The 18,208-nt window shown below is 44.1% G+C and overlaps 1 protein-coding gene across 4 annotated transcripts in view; it reads right to left on the reverse strand.

Annotated features, from left to right (window-relative positions):
- The window catches only part of GRK5 (G protein-coupled receptor kinase 5), a 149,862-nt gene that overhangs the window by 7,196 nt on the left and 124,458 nt on the right, over window positions 1-18,208 (reverse strand). For 3 of the 4 annotated variants that reach the window (XR_003537618.1, XM_027705655.1, XM_027705656.1), the window contains exons 6-12: window positions 16,272-16,364; window positions 14,092-14,155; window positions 13,417-13,557; window positions 12,162-12,352; window positions 8,452-8,489; window positions 7,498-7,587; window positions 5,993-6,201 (exon numbers count right to left, since the gene is read on the reverse strand). Coding sequence is in view for 3 of the 4 variants with exons in the window: in XM_027705655.1 (XP_027561456.1) it covers window positions 5,993-6,201; window positions 7,498-7,587; window positions 8,452-8,489; window positions 12,162-12,352; window positions 13,417-13,557; window positions 14,092-14,155; window positions 16,272-16,364 (826 nt within the window). In the remaining variant the exon portion in view is untranslated. Of the gene's footprint in view, window positions 1-5,992; window positions 6,202-7,497; window positions 7,588-8,451; window positions 8,490-12,161; window positions 12,353-13,416; window positions 13,558-14,091; window positions 14,156-16,271; window positions 16,369-18,208 lie in introns of all 4 variants that reach the window. The other variant, XM_027705657.1, reaches the window with a different exon arrangement.

Consider the following 18,208-nt stretch of genomic DNA (forward strand, 5'->3'; position numbering starts at 1 on the left):
CCAGTCTCTTAAAAACCTCCAGGGATGGAGAATCCACCACTTCCCTGGGCAGCCCATTCCAATGGCTGAGCACCCTCTCTGCAAAGAAATTCTTCCTAATATCCAGCCTAAACCTCCCCTGGCACAGTTGAAGACCCTGAGCCCTCTTGTCTTGCTGAGAGTTGCCTGGGAGAAGAGACCAACCCCCCCCTGGCTCCCCCCTCCTGTCAGGGAGTTGCAGAGAGTGAGGAGGTCTCCCCTGAGCCTCCTCCTCTCCAGGCTGAACAGCCCCAGCTCCCTCAGCCTCTCCTCACAGCACTTGTGCTCCAGTCCCTTCCCCAGCCTCGTTGCTCTTCTCTGGACCTGCTCCAGCACCTCAATGTCCTTCCTGAGCTGAGGGCCCAGAACTGGACACAGCACTCCAGGGGTGGCCTCACCAGTGCTCATTGTTGCATGAGACTTTGAGCTCCCCCGGTCCTGAGGCAAGGGGTTTTATTGCGAGTTTTTCCATATTGGGGTTTTTTTGTTTGTTTGTTTGGGGTTTTTTTGTTAAATCCCAACAGTTATATGCTCTAGCCTATGTGAAGAAGATAGCTCTAGAATTTCCAGTCAGAATCTGGCTTGCTCTATTGTGGTTGGGCAGAGGAGGCAAAAGTACCTTTGATCTTGTATTCTCATGCTGATAGGGCTTTCCTGACAGGTGGAAAGAAGAATCTGAAGGCAGAAAGACCATTTTTATGGCCCCTGGCTCTGATATACTTTTGGAAATGATACTTTGAAGCTTTCAGGAACAGCACAGCTGAGGAGCAAGAGGCAGGAGGAAGGGGTAGGTTGGAATTGCCTGGAGATGATAAAGGAGATCTCTGCAGTTTCTGCTCTCAAGTCAGCTGTGAAGGGATGAAAGGGGGTTACATCCTGTCTGTGTAGTCTGGACTCTGGATTAAGTGGGAGGACCAAACTAATCTGTGAATTTACCCTTGTCAGGCTGTAAGTTGTTTGGAGTGTGTGGTCAGAGGACAGGGTAGCTGAGGATAGAAAAAGGCTGCCTGGGTATTCCTGGGCTCCTCTGTGATAAACAAGGGAGTATTCAGCAATTTCAGATGCAAGAAGGAAGTCTCTGGAGCGTGAATGCAGTTGGTTGTGGGTGGTTGGAGACTGCAGGCTGAAAGACACAAAAGGGAACAGGCCAGTGGGAATAGGCTGGGACTGGAAGACCACAGAAAGGAGAGGATTCTCCTGCAAACCCCTGCCTGCCTCTTGAGGAGAGTCCCAGGGGAGTCCCAGTGGAGAAAAATGTAAGAAATTCATGGAATTTGATAAGCTGTAGATGCAACCAGCTCTAGAGATGGCAACAGGTGAAACCAGGCAATTTTTCTGGCTTCTGTTGTGGATATCAAGAGATAGCATGGACTATAACATTTTCCAGAAGGAAAAACCCTTCCTGTGTCCGAGGAATAATGAGTCTTTTACCATTTCCTACAGCCCCAGAAACTTTCTGCAATAGTAAACCCGTGCAAGAGCCTGAAATATGCATCCCATTTGGGAATCTGACCTGGAAAAGAAAATGGAGATAACAACTGTATGTTTTGAGCCACCTCTACACTTTTGTTTAATTCACCTTCAAAGGGTTTATTTAATATGAACAGAGAGCAGAACAAAAGCAACTACATCAGGCTGGTGACAAGCCCTCCTGGGACAGCAGTGCAAGTGACCCCATTAAACATAATTTCAGTGTAATTTTACAGCCAAAGCCTGCAGATAATTCACAGAGTTTCAAATCTGAAGACGTCTTAGGCCACCCAACCATGCATGAAGTTGATACCAAGCAGCAGAGCTTTATGTTCTGGTAGCAAATGCTCCAGACGACACTGGACATTCAGGGTTTAGTCTACAGAGTTATGGGCAAAGCATGGCTAGAACAGGACTTTCAAAGAGAGTCTGGAGTAGCAGCTGTGAAGTTACATCAAGATCTTGATATAAAGAGCTTTCTGATACTTTCATGTCACTCATTTGATCCCCCCTGGGGATTCAAACTCTGCGATGCCTGAGACTTTTTCCATGACTTTGTTTTGCTTCCTTTGCAAAAAGAAACAACTGTTGTGAGGATTGCTAAAAAAAGCCAACAGCCCCCAAAGCACTGCTTTATCTTCTTGTGATCAATCAGTTCATATCCAGATCATACCATATAATAATTCCCAGTCCTAGGATGTTAGTCCTAAAATTACAGGAGTAAGGGGAAACAAAAATTGCTGCTCATGAAAAGAGACAAGGGGAATGGTAAAACCATTTCCATCGACCCAGCTGATCAAATATTTTAAGGAATCACCTAGATAAATTTCAACCCTGACACAGAGGTAAGCGTATTCTTTTCAGCAATTTTTAGACAACAGAAAAGCAACCCTATGGTCCCCTCTCAGTTACTAAATGAGAGGAGAGAGTGGAGTGGGAACTGGAGATGCCAGAATGACATGAATGGCTGTATATCATCCTGCTTATGAAATCACAGCCTCATCTGGCCAGCTGAAGAGACAAAACCCTCTCAGGCGTGGGTGACAATTAAGCTCATTGCAAAGACTTACTAGAGAAGATTTATTATTATTGTTGCTGTTGTTATTCTCGATAGCAATGATAATCATTCCAAGAGCACCCTGACGTGTACGAGGTTCCTCTCAAGACAGATGGAAGAGCAGTTATCCTCGGGCAGCACTGACAAACTTGAAGGTGTCATTATGTGTGAACAAGCTGATTTCTAGGGATGAAAGCAGAGAAGGGGGATGAAAGCAGAGAAGGGGGATGAAAGCAGGCAGGAGTAGCTGTGTGATGACGTTTTCTGGCGGTGAGGTTGAGAAAAAAATTGCTTTTAGGGGAAAAAAAACCCATTACCTTTCAGTTGGTTGGGGAGGCACCTTGGGAAAGGAATGGAGATTAGAATGGTGGAACAGCTCAAGCTGGAAGGCATGTCTGGAGATTGCCTAGTCCAACCCCTCTGCTCAAAGCAGAGGCACTTAGAGCAAGTTGTTCCAGACCTTCTCCAGCTGGGATTTGGATAACTCCAGGTGTGGAGACCACACAGCCTCTCTGGGAAACCTGTTCCACTATTTGACTGCACTCACTGTGGAAGTGTTTCCCAATGTTCAGAGGGACCCCCCTGTGTTTCAGTTTGTGCCCTTTGCCTCCTGTCCTGTTACTGGGCAGCAAACCAAGAGTTTGGCTCTGTCTTCTTTACACCCTCCAACCACAGATCCCTTTTGTGGAGTAAAACGGGAGCTGCAGGAATAAAAGGCACGAGGGAAGACACTTTGTGGGAAATGTAGAGAAGCAGGACACAGTGTCAGAAGAACAGAGAAATATGGGCCCATCCAATTCTGCTGACTTGAATGCACTTCAAGTCACATCTCTGGATGCATGACTGCACTTGTCAGGGAAAACATGCATGTACATCAATGAAGTACAAGTCATAACAACAACAAACAGGGAGCATTTCCTAGAAAGACTGGATTTTTTTCACAGAAAAAACACACCATGAAGCAGTTATGTTATATGGGAACTATGGGTTGGGGAGCTTCCCAGAAAGCCAGCTGCCCCTGTTCCTAATTATTTATTATTCATCTCTGTTTCAGTCCAAAATGAGGTCTGATTTATGGGAAATTGCTTACAAAATGAAACATGGAAACATGGGATGGATGATGATTAATGGGAGCTATGATATGTGCCTGCAAAAATGCAGGAGGGCACAAACATCCTGGAGGGGAAGGTTGACATGGAGTGACACTAGAGGGCTTTCATATGAGCAGATGAATAAAGACAATATATTTCCTGATGGCGACGCTATGAGCTCATGGAGCAAGCTTTGAAGAGAGGGTTAGGAGACATGGTGAGAAACATGTTGTTCCCCACTCCTACCCTGAAGAGTCCGCTGTGGGAAAGCCTTTTTGTGTCAGACCTTTGTGAAGGCTCAAGTCAGATTCATGTACTGAAACTTTATGTTTCATTTTGCAGATATGACAGATAATTAATTGTTACTTTTTCATGTCCTTTTTAAGATGCTGGTACAAACCAACAAAGTCCTGCTTTTCAACACAAAGAGCAAAAAGAATTTGAGAAAATGCGTTTGAATAACGGATTTTTAAAAATGTCGCTTGATAAAATAAATTACTTTGGGATGGAAAACCACAAATGCCATCACACTCGGTACCAGAACTAAGGCACTTCCTGCCTTAAGGCATTAGTGCTCAAAAAGGGAAGGGTTATCTTTGGATCCATTAATAGTTTGCAGAAACCACCTAAATAAACATGCCACGTGATTGGACAGGGAAGCAGTTAATGATCAAGTTTTCAGGATGATTTATATACAGTCCATGCTTCCCTGAGGCAAGGGAATGAACTAGATGACCTCCTGAGGTCCCACCTCTGTGAAACCAAAGTCTCCATGGTTTGAAGATGACAATGACCACTACAGTGTAATGACTGTCTGAGTGGTAGCTCATCTACAGCACTATCCCATCAATGCTGCATTTAATTCTTCTCCACTTTAAGTTCTTCTGGGCTTGCTTATTTTCAACCTATACTTTCATTCTGTTGTGCAGGAGACATAAAGAGTAACAAGAAGGGCTTCTACAGGTATGCCAGCCAGAAAAGGGGGTTTGGGCTAGATGATCTTTAAAGGTCCCTTCCAACCCAAACTGTTCTGATTCTGTGCCTCATGCCTGCAAACAAGTAGGGAATAAGCAACAGGATATAATTTTTGCCCACTACATTTCCATTGCATACTAACAGCAGGATATGCACAAACCCTCTGCCACTCCAGCAGACTCTACTCCTTACCTGGAGACAGTTAAGATGCTACCTGAGAAGAGAAAGCTGTTTGAGCACGAGATGGTTTGTAAGAGCCTGTGACTGTCCTAAAGTTTCCCATGTTGGCTTCACTGGGGGCTCTGAATCCCCAATTAAGGGCAGTGAATGGCCTAGAGTATCTGTCAGGAGTGATGTCAGCTAATTAGCACCCAGGGATTCAGCAGTGAGTTGGTGCACTGTGAGTTAATAAATTCCAGGCACCATACTTGGCAATGCCACCATTATTATTTGCAGGGAGACTTCAGTGTCTCTTCCTCAAGCCCAGCCAACCAGAACGTCCTCGATCTGCTGTTTGCTTGCCTGTTGCACAAGACATTGGTGAAACTCTCACTACCTATTTGCTGACCTTTCTTTCCCTTCATTCTTCCTCCACCAGCATACACAGATATGTCATTGTCTCCAAAGGAGACTTCACTCGTTAGCAAACAACATCAAGAGAAAGGCCACGTCCCTTTCCAAACTACAATTCCGCCTTCTAAAGATGGATGTCAACAACACACTGATGAATTCAGACACAGCTTTGAGATTTCTCAGAGGGTTTGAGGATTTCCATTGTCAGACATGGCTATTGTGCTACAAAAATGACTCCCAGCTGAAAGAGTGAGAAAACATTTTGAAGAACAGCTCAACAGTATTAAGAAAAGCTGGATACCCTGCACCCCAGGGGAAAAGCTGCTAACAAAGTCAGTGAGATGGGCTGGGACAACATTTGAGTGTCACAATAATTTCATTGCATAATCCTTGTCCTGCTTACCCCCAGCTCTCACCAAAGACAATGGAAGCCTGGGGTTTTCAGTTCCTTGCAGGAGACAACCAGAGTCTTGCATCATCAAGTCCTTTTTATTTTTTCTACAATGTTATAAAAGACAGAAATGCATTCCTGACTGCAAACTAACATTCAAAGCCTCACGAGAATTAGATACCGCTCCCTTGGCCTTGAAACTTTGGAAAGGGCTCAAGATGACCGTGATGAATCTCATGGAGAAGCAAGCCCAAAGAAACACAATTAGAATCAACAGAGAATGCAGTGACCCCATCAACAGATGAGCTTGGTTAGCCCTTGTTTCTGCAGCCCCTCTGTGGGACAGTGTCACTGCTCAGACCGTGTCACACACAGCTTGTTAATGGTGCTGCCACACTGGGCCTTCCAGCCCCTTACCATTTTACAGATGGACTTGGCCTCCTCAGAGAACTTGTGGGAGTACACCTCTTCTGTCTCCAGCACCCTCCTGTCCACTTCTTCCCTCTTGACCTTCTCCTTCCTTCCACGAAACGGTGATTGCCCAGCAATCATTTCATAAATGAGACAGCCCAGCCCCCAGTAGTCAGGGCTGAGTGTGTATCTCTGGTTGTTCAACACTTCTGGAGCTGTGGAGGAGAGCGATATGTCTTGTGGAGATGCTTTGATATTTAGATAGGCAAAACAAACGTCTAGAACTTTCATTCTGGTGACTGAACACACATGCACAGACAATGGTGGGTAAAATACAAAAATACCTCCTGATTTCTGCTGATTGCATCCCAGAGAATGCAGCATGCTACATGCCATGCTGTTTTCTCTCCATGCTACATGCCTTGTGCATGCTGCCTTCTGACTCCTCTACCAACCCAGTCCAATTAGGAAAAAACAAAACCCAAACAAAAAAAAACAGAAAGAAGTTGAAGCTAAATATTAAGCAGAGACCTAAACTTAAGAGTCCCTCCATACTTCTCCATTTAGGGAAGAAATGAAATGCAAACACACGTCCTGCAAACGGCCGTGACGTTTCTTCAAGAGCAAATTCTGTCTTTTTGGTCAATTTGTAACTTTTTTTTTTTTCTCTCCCACTTTAAGAGGAACAATCCATTTATTTTGTGTTGCAACCACACGATGCCTTGGGAGTACAGTCACTGTCTTGCAGGCCCCCTCACTGCCATGCAGGGGTACAAACACACACACACACGTGCTCACAAGCACAGAGCCTCAGTGTGCACGCAAACTTACACTGGGATAACAAAATTTAGACATGACAACTGATTTGCTTGCTTTCATTAAAGTCTCCATATGGTGTAACAGTGGCTCACATCAGCTAGTTTCTATTTAGTCAAATAAGCACAAGCAAATTTTTACTCCAAGAAATATGCCCACCCAGAGAATGCATGAAAATAATTACACTGAATTTAGAAAACAGATCTAAGTTGAAGCAGGGAGAGTGTTTTCATTTTACCAGTGCACAAATCTCTACTCTTTTTTTGTGCAGCCTCCCCTGCACAGAGGGGAAGACTCAGGATGACTCTGGTCAAGATGACCATAGGTGTGGACTTACCCATTTCATCACAAACTATCATTTTATAACTTACTATTATTTAAAGCAGCAACTAAAAAGAAACTTTTCTTTTAGCACATAACCCTCCTAAAATAAACCTGTGCTTAAATCACTAGAATCCCAGTTGTTGTCTCCCCTTTTCATTTTCTTTGCTGATTTAAGGTTACAGACCAGACTCACTGAGAGCTGCTGTGGTCAATCCTTCTGATTTCCCCTGCCATGATTTCTGTGTGGGTTGCTGCAAGGAACTGGACCCAGCCTAATGTGAATATTTTTTATGCTTTTTCTCAAGCTTACAAGGCAGAAATATCACTAGAAGTCAAGTAATGATATAAAAGATGAGCTGTAGAAGACTTACCCATATACCCTACTGTCCCTACTCTTCCACGGATTGATTCACCCTCAGGGATTTTAACAGCTAGACCCAAATCAGATATTCTAATATGGCCTGGAAGGAAAACAGAAACAAAAAACCAAAAAGCAGCTATAATAACATGACCCAAATTAGTCCAAACCCCCCAGCTGTGGTCATTGCTACAATACTCTTGCAATTTACTGCTCAGATGTTTTAAGAGAAGAGTGTTCTGAATCACTGAACTGGAGCAGTTTCATTGATAAGGAAAAAAGGAATTATTAAGGAAAAGAGGAGTTATTAAGGAAAAGAGGAATTATTAAGGGCACTGCAATGCAGTGAAATTAATGTTAACAGTGAGGCTACGGACGGGAGTGGGTTGCGTTAGACATTTTAAAACCAAGGAAAAAAGGCAAGGAGAAGCATGCTGTGGGGAAGTATCTTGAACTGATCACAGAGAATGGATGGGCTGACATAATTCTGTAACCCTCTGATGGCTGAAGGGGCTACATCTGGTCTGTAAGTCAGCATGAGATTCGATTATCAGTGCCTTCAGCAGCAAACGGGTACCTGGGTCTGCACAGAACGAGACTCGGCTCAGCAAAGGATGAAAACACTTTTGAAAACAGAGCGGGAAGCACAGATTTAGAAATCAGAACTTCCTTTGTATTGCATCAGCCTTGCAGCAAGGAGGACAGAAAAACAATGCAAAGAAGGCAGAGAGCCCCAGCAAAGCCGTGCTCTGGAGCACAGACCCCGCTGAGCTCGAGCACAGCCCCGGCTGCTCCGCTCCATCTGTGCAGGAGCTCCAGCAGCTCAGCCTCCCCAGCACGGGAACATTAGTGTATGCTGAGCCCCTTAATCACTTCAGAGCATTATTTGTCTTTGTGCAATATATATCCTAAAACTAACTTAATCTACTTTACTGTGAAAGCATCTCTGTAAACCTCTGAGACTTACCATAATCATCCAGCAGGATATTTTCTGGCTTCAGATCTCTGAAAATGAAAGATAGCAGCCATTGGTATGAAGCTGGTTTTGATAACATAACCATACAACTGTGTGAGTGCATTTATTACTAGTAATAAACCAACTGAGTGTCAACTCAAACAGCAAGGAACTCCTGAAACCAATACAACCTTTTACAACTCACTTCACAGAGAGACTGAAACCATATGTCTTTTTCTAAACCGGAGTTAGAATTTTTCCCTAAGCCAAGCTTTTAGTTCCTAATCCACTCCGTAATGGACTCATCCATCTAGTGCTGTAAGCCCTGTAAACCAAACCCTGTAGTCCTGTGTGTTGTTAAATCTCTGTAACATTTTCTGTTGTAAAATCTTTTGTCAAAAAGAAAAATATTTTAAATTTTAAAATGCTTTATTTGCATATGAAAATGGAAATAGCAATCTGTTGGGCTCGAATTTTCCACGCCTGGCATCTGACTCAGACCAAATATGTGAATATGTGTCCATGCACTTCCACACGTGTGTAATAATTTCACCACGTTTGGAAAAAGAGGGGCAGGGGGGGAATGCTTTGCCCAGATTAAGACTCTTCATACAAACATTTGTGAAACTCTAGTGCCTATGTGGTCTGGAGTAACGCCACGAAAATTGGCAAGGTGGTCACTCTGATGTCAAAGATGTGCCTTTTACTGCTCCTGTGAAAGAAAAAAAAAAATCCCAAATCTGGCCAAGTTATAAACTTCTGAAATAAATAATCTCAGTTTTCATATATTTAGCAGAGCCTTGGCAGATCATTCTTCTGAAAGGTTTGTCTGCACGAAACCCACTCCACCAGCTGCTCCTCCTAGCTGCTGCCCAGGCCAGCCACGCTCCAGCCCCCTCGCTTGGCCACGGCTGTTTTCCAAACCTGTGCCAGCCACCGCTGCCCTTCTTGGGCTGCTGTTGAGGTGGGAGCCAGACAGGCTCCTTCCCTTCCTGCTCGTGCCTGGGAGATGGGAGCAGAGGTGTGAGAGGGAAGGGAGACGGGCAGGGAGTGCCCCAGGAGGGCTGTGGCTGGGTGAGTCAGGGAGAACAGCACTGCTGCCATTCACCACACCGTGCCCTGGCTTTTATCTGAACACAGTGCTCAGCCTGGTGCAAATCCAAGCAGTGCTTGGCCTCTTCTCTTTGTGAGGCCTCCTTGCATTTGTGAACCAGCTTGATCCTGTTAGCTTCCCAGCAAGAGGCACTGCTTTGCAAAGAGCCAAGAGAGGGGGTGCACAGGAGAAACCCTTGCACCAGGGAAGCAGGACATTGCACAGAGCCTGGGCAGGAGCCCCCCCTGTGCCTCCAGCTCCGGTGTCATGAATTTTCCTGTGGATGGAGAGGGGTATTTTTATAGTTCTGACAATGCCAAGATTAAAATTTCAAAACTTCCCTTGTTTTTATTTATTATTTCAAGCAAGAACACAGCACTGTGAATAATCTCCTCTTCTTGCTTGCTTCAGACCCTCTCGACCTCTCAAGATAAACCTCCCTGGGTGCCCAGTGGTACCAAGCCTACTTTTCAAATAAACAATACTGAAAGAACTCAATCACAGTGGACAAGGCTTTACCCTAAATCTGTGCAAAATGCCTAGGACAATGTGATCTTGATGCTGACTGGAGCTTCCAGGCATGGTTATAGCACATATCAAAATTATTTACCTATATGCATGTATATACATCTAAAAAACCTAAAAAAATTTTCATATACATACATATTTATATATATAAAAATAATTCAAGGAGAACCAGCAGCTTTTTTATGTTTGCTTTCCACGAACAATCGACCCGTTGACCTTCACCCACATGATGCAGTTGAGAAATGCAGCACAAGTGCCACGTTTGCCAAGGGAATTCTGGATCAGATAAATCTGCCTCTGAGCCTGGCTGTTCTCTGGGGTCACGTGTGCAGCGTGCATCACCACGGCCCAGGAGATGGGGATGTGTTTTCCAATGCTGTGATTTACTCATTTGTTTATAGAAAATGAAATTAAGTCCGAGGAATAAGTGTTTTGTGATGAATTATTCGCCCTGAGAAAGAGGCAGCATTTAGCTGCTACATTTTATTGACCTATATAGCACTTCTCACAGGTCCCAAAACACGCTGTGGTATCACAAATTAGGGGTCTCTGCAGAGGCTCCTAAAGCACTGCTAGAAAATGTCACCTACAAGGATATAATATCATTCATCACCAAAATGAATGTGTCTTCTGAGGTGTAAACTAGCAGCTCTTGTAAGAGTAACACGAAAACAACTGCTTAAAGAAGTGGGATGCCATTTCTCTCAGAGCCATGGACTTTTTTAGATGGCCAGACCTGATTTGTTCTATTAGAAAATGGCATTAGGATGGCATTATATCAGCCATGTTATGAATGTACCAGTACTTTTAAAAGAAACACTCTATTACCTCCTAATTATTTTTTTTTAAATGTGGTAGGGTGTTTTTCAAAGAAAAGAGAAGTCAGACACTTCACTCACAATTTGATTTTTTCAACTGACATTACACGCTTAGTTCCATTTTGCTCCTTGGGAAAAAAAAAAAAGAATCTCCTTCTTGGGCCAGCACCAACTAAATCAGCATGTTATCTGTCTGCCCTCCATATGCCAGCTAGCAAGAGCTGAGGCTCAGTGAGGGAACCAAGTGGCAGTTTGTTAGAGATCTCCTCCAAGGAACAACAATATTGTAATTTCTATCCATACAAGCACACGCATCGTGCATATTGCACATGGGCCTATCAAGTGATTTAAAGCGTGGCTTGGTTTTTAAAAATAACATCTTATTGCCTATTAATCATTGTCCTTGGAAGTCCTTTCTTCAATTTACAGGCCCTCTTCTGCTGTGACTGCCAGCCATAATGATTTCACAAGCTGGGATGATGAAGACAAACATTAACTGTTGTTTACAACTACGCTGGTCGCTGATTAAAAAAATAAATCCTCACGGAGTCACACAAGAACTCTGTCTGCAATCAGCCTGCTTATCCAGCGAGTGAGCCAGCCCCGTGGTGCCCTGGAAAAGTGCTTGCTCAGAGCTGGAAGCCAAAGTGGAAGCTGAGAAGCTGCAGCGTGTCCTCCTCGGGGCTGGTTGCCCGTGGCGGCGCTGGGCAGAGCTGTGCCCGCTGGATGCACCCACGGCGGGGGGGATGCTGCCAGCATGGAGCCTCCTTCCACGGCTGGCACGCTGTGGCCACCACCATCCAATCCAGCTAATCACACCAGCTCCCATCCCAGGGTGTAAATCCACGCCCTGCGCCTCAGACACCCTCCTGGGAAAAATCCAGGAAGGAGGGTTTTTCCAACATCTGACGCGCTCCGGCCCCTCGTGCAATATAATCTGAGCAATTAGGAAGAGGCTTGGGTAGAATGATCTCCATTTTGTGCCAACTGGGGACGAGATTCCTTAATGAAATTTCTTCAGAGGAACTTTCACAATTTTCTTATGTCACCCAGTGCACGCCAAGGTAGGGTTTGGGGAGCTTTGTGTCAGTTCTGTATAATTTAGACAGGATGTACTTAGTGGAGGAACTGCTTCCTTCCATGATTACTGAATCGTGCTGTATTTATACAGGGCTCTGCGAAATTTCAGCCAAAGCTGCACAGCACCACAATGAGCAGGGAGGTTGCAGGCAGCACCTTCCTACCCAGAAAAGACTTCCCAAGGCTCCAGAGAGAGCGCTTACCTGTACACAGTGTTTTCTCTGTGTAGGTCTTCCAAGCCACAAAGAATCTCTGCTGCATAAAACAAAGCTCTTTCCTCCTCAAAGCCTGGGTTTCCCATGTTGTAGATATGAAACTTCAGGTCACCTCCGTTCATTATGGTCAGAACTAAACACAGGGCGTCCTTTGTTTCATAGGCATAGGCTAAATTGACCTAGAAAAACAGTTGTGACAGTTCAGTTAGCTGCTAAGAAGGAGGAGCTGGTTTTTCATTAAGGAATTTTTTTCTAGAGAAGTTGAAAAATACACTGACTGAATTCGATATGGGCCTTATTACCACGGCAAACACACAATTTAAAAGTACAGAAAAATCAGATGTTAGGATTCTGCAGATTAATTTGTTCAATCCAGCCTATTTATCACCAGAAACCCTCAAGGCTCAGATAGCCTCACAGGCTGGACAAGCATACTAATTCCGGGCATATTTTTCGATGTAAGAGAAACCTTAGTAATGAAGGGAAACTACACCTCCTGCTGCCCTGTTTTGCATCTCAGTAGGTTCCCTGGAAGGCCCAAACAGACCAGTCCTGGAGGACCCAGTGGACCATCACTGAGACATGAAGGTCAGTGTTATTCCTTCGAGGCTCTTGTGAGTGCCCCAGGAAAAATCAGAGAAGCCAAAACGTGCCCTCGTCTTGGCTTCTGCCAGAGGTAAGTAAACATCTTGTAAAGTAAATATCTATTGTATACACAGCGTTTCCTGAAATAAGTGTAAAGAACATGGCAGATGCTGAGATTATACCTTTCTCTTTTTTCTTTTTTCTTTTTTTTTTTTTTTTTAACTAAGGGAGGTTTTAAGAGAGGCACAAGAGCTGGTGTGACCCAGGAAAGCCCTACAGCAGGCAGACCAGCTCCACTTCACTGCTTAGATGCTTCTACAAGGCAATCTCTTCTGATCTATTCAGGCTGAACCTGCTTTAGTCTCTCCCGAGCTCCTCTCTCCCAGACCCTGGGAATTCAGGTAATCACGCTGGATAAAAATAGCTCAGCCTGATGCAGCTCTGATGCAAGTCAAGGCTGCAAAACGCATCACGTTCCCATGGCAGGCACGGGCTCCTCGGTCGGTGCTTTTCTCACGCACCAGAGACCAAAATGAGACCCGGCAAAGGTGCAGGGAGCAGGACTGAGGAGCAAAGGGCACCTTCCCAGGGGCGGGAGGTGGAGGAGGCACCGGATTCAACCAGAGCAGGTGAGCAGGGAGAGGAGCTCGATACTCACTACAAACTGACTATTGACTTTTTCTAAGATCTGCTTCTCGTTTAGCGCCATGGATTCGCCTTTCCTCTTCTTTATCCTCTTCTTCTCTAATCTCTTGCAGGCGTACATCTTCCCCGTCGCCCGCACTTGGCAGGCGCAGACCTGCGAATTAGAGAGAACAATTGCTGGGTAATTCGAAGCAAACGCTGTGTCTGGGCTGCACTTTGCTCCCTCACAATCTCGTCTGATTTAGTCCTTTTAAGGCGAGAGACCGAGGCTTAGCGAATAAGGCTTAGGCGGGGGCAGCAGGGGGAACCGACTACTGTTTCCAAACCTGCTGTGTAATATTGGTTCAATTATTTCACTTTCCTCCGCCTGCTTCCTATCCCACCTCCTTTTGTCTGTGCAGATTGCGATCTGCTCGGCCACAGCCCGCCCGCACCTCCCCTGCCTCTCCAGCGACCTCCAGCCATCAGCAAAACACAATTAAGGGTGTGACCCTAATTCCGCTGTGAGCTGCAACATCCAAACGCAAAATAACCCTCAGAAGTGTTCTTTTGAGATCGCGGCGTCCCGAGGGGTTAAGTAAAACTGTCAGCAATTAATGAAAATCAGCCTCTGTCGCATCAGGCTCCTGTACCTGAAGCGCCTAAAAAGTAAGAAACACTCTTAACAGAAAGTTTCGGAATCACTCACCTCCCCAAAGCCGCCCTTCCCCAGTACCCTGTACTGCCGAAATGTGTTTTTCGTTACCGGTTGCCTGGAAGAAAAGGAAATAAATAAATAAATATATAAAAGGCACGCTACATTTAATGCACTCTCTGTGATTTATTTATTTCAGAGCATACTTCTGAAAAGCAAAATAGATAAATATTACATAATCACATTATCTCAGGGTAATCATATAATATAATGTAATATATAATTATGTAATTACATTACTTCAATACTATGTATGGCTTGAACTTTTCAATTCCAACATATTAAGCTGTAATAAAATACAACACATTAGTGAGTCATCAGGATAATTTCTGCTAGCATCTTAAGACCAAGGAGGGTTCTGAATCTCCATTATATATCTTTGGCTTTTGTTAAGCAAAGAGGAGGCCTCAAAGCTTCCAACAAGATATTAATTCCCATGATATATAGGATGGTGTAACACATGGCTTTGCTTGGTGTGCAAGATGAGAAAAAGAGATCCAAAATTCAATCCACTAGAAAATAAAACATGAAACTGATGTGAACCAAGGAAAGAAACAACCCTGGGAACAGGAGAGGTGGATTTATGTGGGAGAAGAGGAAGACCAGCTCCAAGCCAGCCTGTCCCCCTGGGCTACCTGCCTCCTGGGGGGGTGTCACAGGCAAGAAGGGAGCAAAAACCAAATTAAGGGTTAAATAAGTCTGTCTCTGAGGGCAGAGTGCTCCCTAACAACCACGAGACATGATCTCTGTGCAATCTCACAGGCTTCCCACAAAATCTGCTCCACCAGAATGGCTCCAGATCCACATCTAACTTTTACTTTGCTACCGCAGAGGTTTTATAACATGACAGAGAAGAATTCTAGATTCGTAGAGATCTGATTTTGTATCCACCACTCCATCTCCAAAGTTTTACAGCTGTCTTAGCAGTGGAGATGGATATTCCTCCCATCCTTGTTCCCCTCTGGCTGGTGGCCAGCCTGCAGAGGGAGCACAGTAACGTGGCTGTTCCCACCACAGGGATGATGAGGTTGATGACAATGAGGAATAAATGTTAAAGTGAATCGTTTCATTAATGTCCATTATTGCTTTTCGAAGTGGAAGAAGAAAAACATGGAGAAGGTCAAAGTTAGAAGAGGAAAAGATGCTATTTTCAGGCTTCTGTGAGGCTGCTGCAAATGCTGTTGGGGTTAAAAGCAACAATTAGCAGTGATAACTACATGTTCAGCAATGTACCTGGAGTAAATGGACTGTGTGACTGCTCTGTTGGAGCCAGCAGGCTGTCAGAAGGAGCTGGTGATCACTCCATGCTGCTAACATCTCTGTGCTAACCCTAAAAGCAGTTCTCCCAGCTTCTTAAGCCAGGCATATCTGATGCCTTGTCATATTTGTTGGGGGAATGGGGAAAAAAAAAATCCTCAAAGCATTTCAGAAAATTCCTTATTCCAGAGGTGAAAACAGATAGGAAATATTCTGGCCAGATATCAGAGATGAATCTTCTGATTTTTTTTTTAATTGAAATGGAAGAGTAAATGCTGGGCTCTGTGAAGATGGCATGTGGAGCATGTCTTGGCACAAAACGCCCCCTCTGCCCACCCCTCCTGTGCAGCAGCTCTGCAGCTTTCCAGGGAGAGGAGCTGGCACAGCCCCTTTGATCTCCGAGGCCTCCCGCTGACACGTGGCTCCGGCCCTAACTCATCCACTCTAATTAATTCCATTTGTGGAAACCGGGTCTCCTCTCAGCTCAAGGTCACTGTCACCCAGCAGTGAACGTCTGCTGCAGCCCTCCCTGACCAGGAAAAGGCAGGACCCCCTTTCCCTGCAAATTAATACCCACTAAGGCTGCTCGGTTATTCAATGTGCTCAGAAATGTCCAGCAGATATATATGGTTTGAGGACCTACATGCTGGATTTTTCTCTGTTTAGAGTGATTTAATAACAGTGACAACTGGTGCAGAGAAAAAGTCACCATATTCAGAAAAGACAGCTGAAGTTGCTGAATGTACATTAATCATACCTAACACACCTAATGTACCTAATACCATTAAAGGGCCAAACACTCGAGCTTTAGAAGCAAATGCATCAGATTTTGAGTATATTCTATGTATTTTTCATGGAAAGTAAAAATAAACATTTTTATTTATTTTCATTTTAAAGAAAAATCTTGTGACACTTACCTTTCCAACCACTTCCACTGAAGAAACCTGTCGAAGTACATGCTGCTCAGGTACTCTTGGAATGGTTCCCCACTGAGGTGGTCAAGGACAGATCTATCTCAGATGAAAAGGATATATAAGCATTTTATAATCCTGAACTTGGAGCAAAAGAGAAACAAAACAAGAGGAGAAAAATCCAGACTTCTTGTCTGCTAGGATTATTTTACTTTCACTTTATTTTTTACTTTATTTTACTCCTAGTTTCAATCTGGGAACAAAGTGATATGTTTGATGTATTTCATAACAGGAGGCCTTATACCAGCTGAGTAGTAATACACACTGGTTATGCTTGCTGAAAATTAACAGGGCAACTCCCATTGGCTTCAATGGACTTCTCCAGAGGTTGTTAGCCACTAGAACAACAAATGTCTTTACTTCTGTTACTCAATTAACACTACTCCCTCAGGAACTGAGCTCCTAGACCTTGGGGGATGTTTACATCTGGATAGAGGATTTCTGGCTGAAGCCCATCTCTGCCAAAGAGGCTCCCTCAGAGGCACCATTCTGAGTAAAAATATTAATTTCAATTCCTGCTATACAGAAGAAGGAGTACATGTGACTGAAGTCAAAGGGGTTTTCCTAACAGCTATGTGCTTTGTAGAGCAAAACAGAGGAAAGAAAAATCTGAACAGGGATGTGGGTTTGTTTCTGGACAAAGAAAAAGCATTTTGGGGCTCATGCAGTGGGTGCAAAATCTTTTGCATAATGAAAAGGAATAAAGGAATAAAAAGGTCAGTCTGCAAATGTGAGAACAAAGTCTGTTGCTTATGAAAGGCAGCCAGAGACCATCAGGCATCCCATCAGAGAGGCCAAAGGTTCAGAACTAAGCAAAGAGGGGCTGAGCTGAGCCAGCTGACTGAAATGAAGGTGGTTGCATTGTTTGCCACGGGCTGTTCACCTGCTGCTGTTGGTCCTTGCCTTGCTTACCCACCTCTGCCAGCAGCACTGGCAGGACAAAAGTTGGTTTGGGGTGAAAAATGCCCACAAAAAAAGGAGTATTTCTGTCTTGATGTATACAGACACTTTTGTGTCCATGTCTAAGGGTATACAGACACATTTCCAGATTTTGCTGGAAGGAGGAAATCCTCTCTGAAGGACTACTCTAGTTTAGGAATGGATAGACTATGTCTTACCCTGAGGCAGTTCTAGACCTGAGCAGACAAGTCACCATGATTAATGTGTCTCCCCTGTTCCTGAGCTACTATTTTTGGAATTTCTCAGCTCTTAATTTTTTTCTTATTTTAATTCTTGCACCATTAGTTTGGAGCAGGCAGGTAATTGCACACACTCAGCAAGTCAAATTTTTGTCTTCATTAGCTTTGACTGGACACAGATAATATAGTTCTCCTAATGGATTCAAGCTTACAAAATAAAATAAAAAGTAAGTCTTAAATGTGCAGTTTTAAATGGAGGCAGGAGCAGACAGTCAAACTATTAAAGGTCAAAGCAGGAGTTAGAGTTACACATGAATTTTTCTTGCAGACTGATTTTTACTTATGAAGATGTGAATGACACCCATCCCTCTCCCTGCTCGTACAGGACAGCAGGCTTCATATTTGTATGTATGCCTCCCTTTTTTGGTCTGACTGTGAACTCTTTCAAAATTAACATTATTCAATACCAGTAAATACCAACAGCAAGTTTTTAAAACTTCCTTTTGACCTCGTTTTGGTCCGTGTGAAATCACCAGCATATTTATTACCAAGGCTTCAAACCTGGCTCATTTATCTGTTTCAGAGATGAAGGAATGGCTGTGGGTGAATACGGGGCTGCATTAAGTGGTGTCCAATGCTCGCCTCTTCCATTCAGTTAATTAAAAGCCGCACGTATTTTAGAAGAACAATAGCTGCCTTTCAGCAGTTGTTTGCTTTTGAGTTCCCCCTCTTTGGCAACAACAA

Source organism: Neopelma chrysocephalum, unplaced genomic scaffold, assembly GCF_003984885.1.
Source record: "Neopelma chrysocephalum unplaced genomic scaffold, ASM398488v2 Primary Assembly neopelma1_347, whole genome shotgun sequence".
NCBI classification, from domain to species: Eukaryota; Metazoa; Chordata; class Aves; order Passeriformes; family Pipridae; genus Neopelma; species Neopelma chrysocephalum.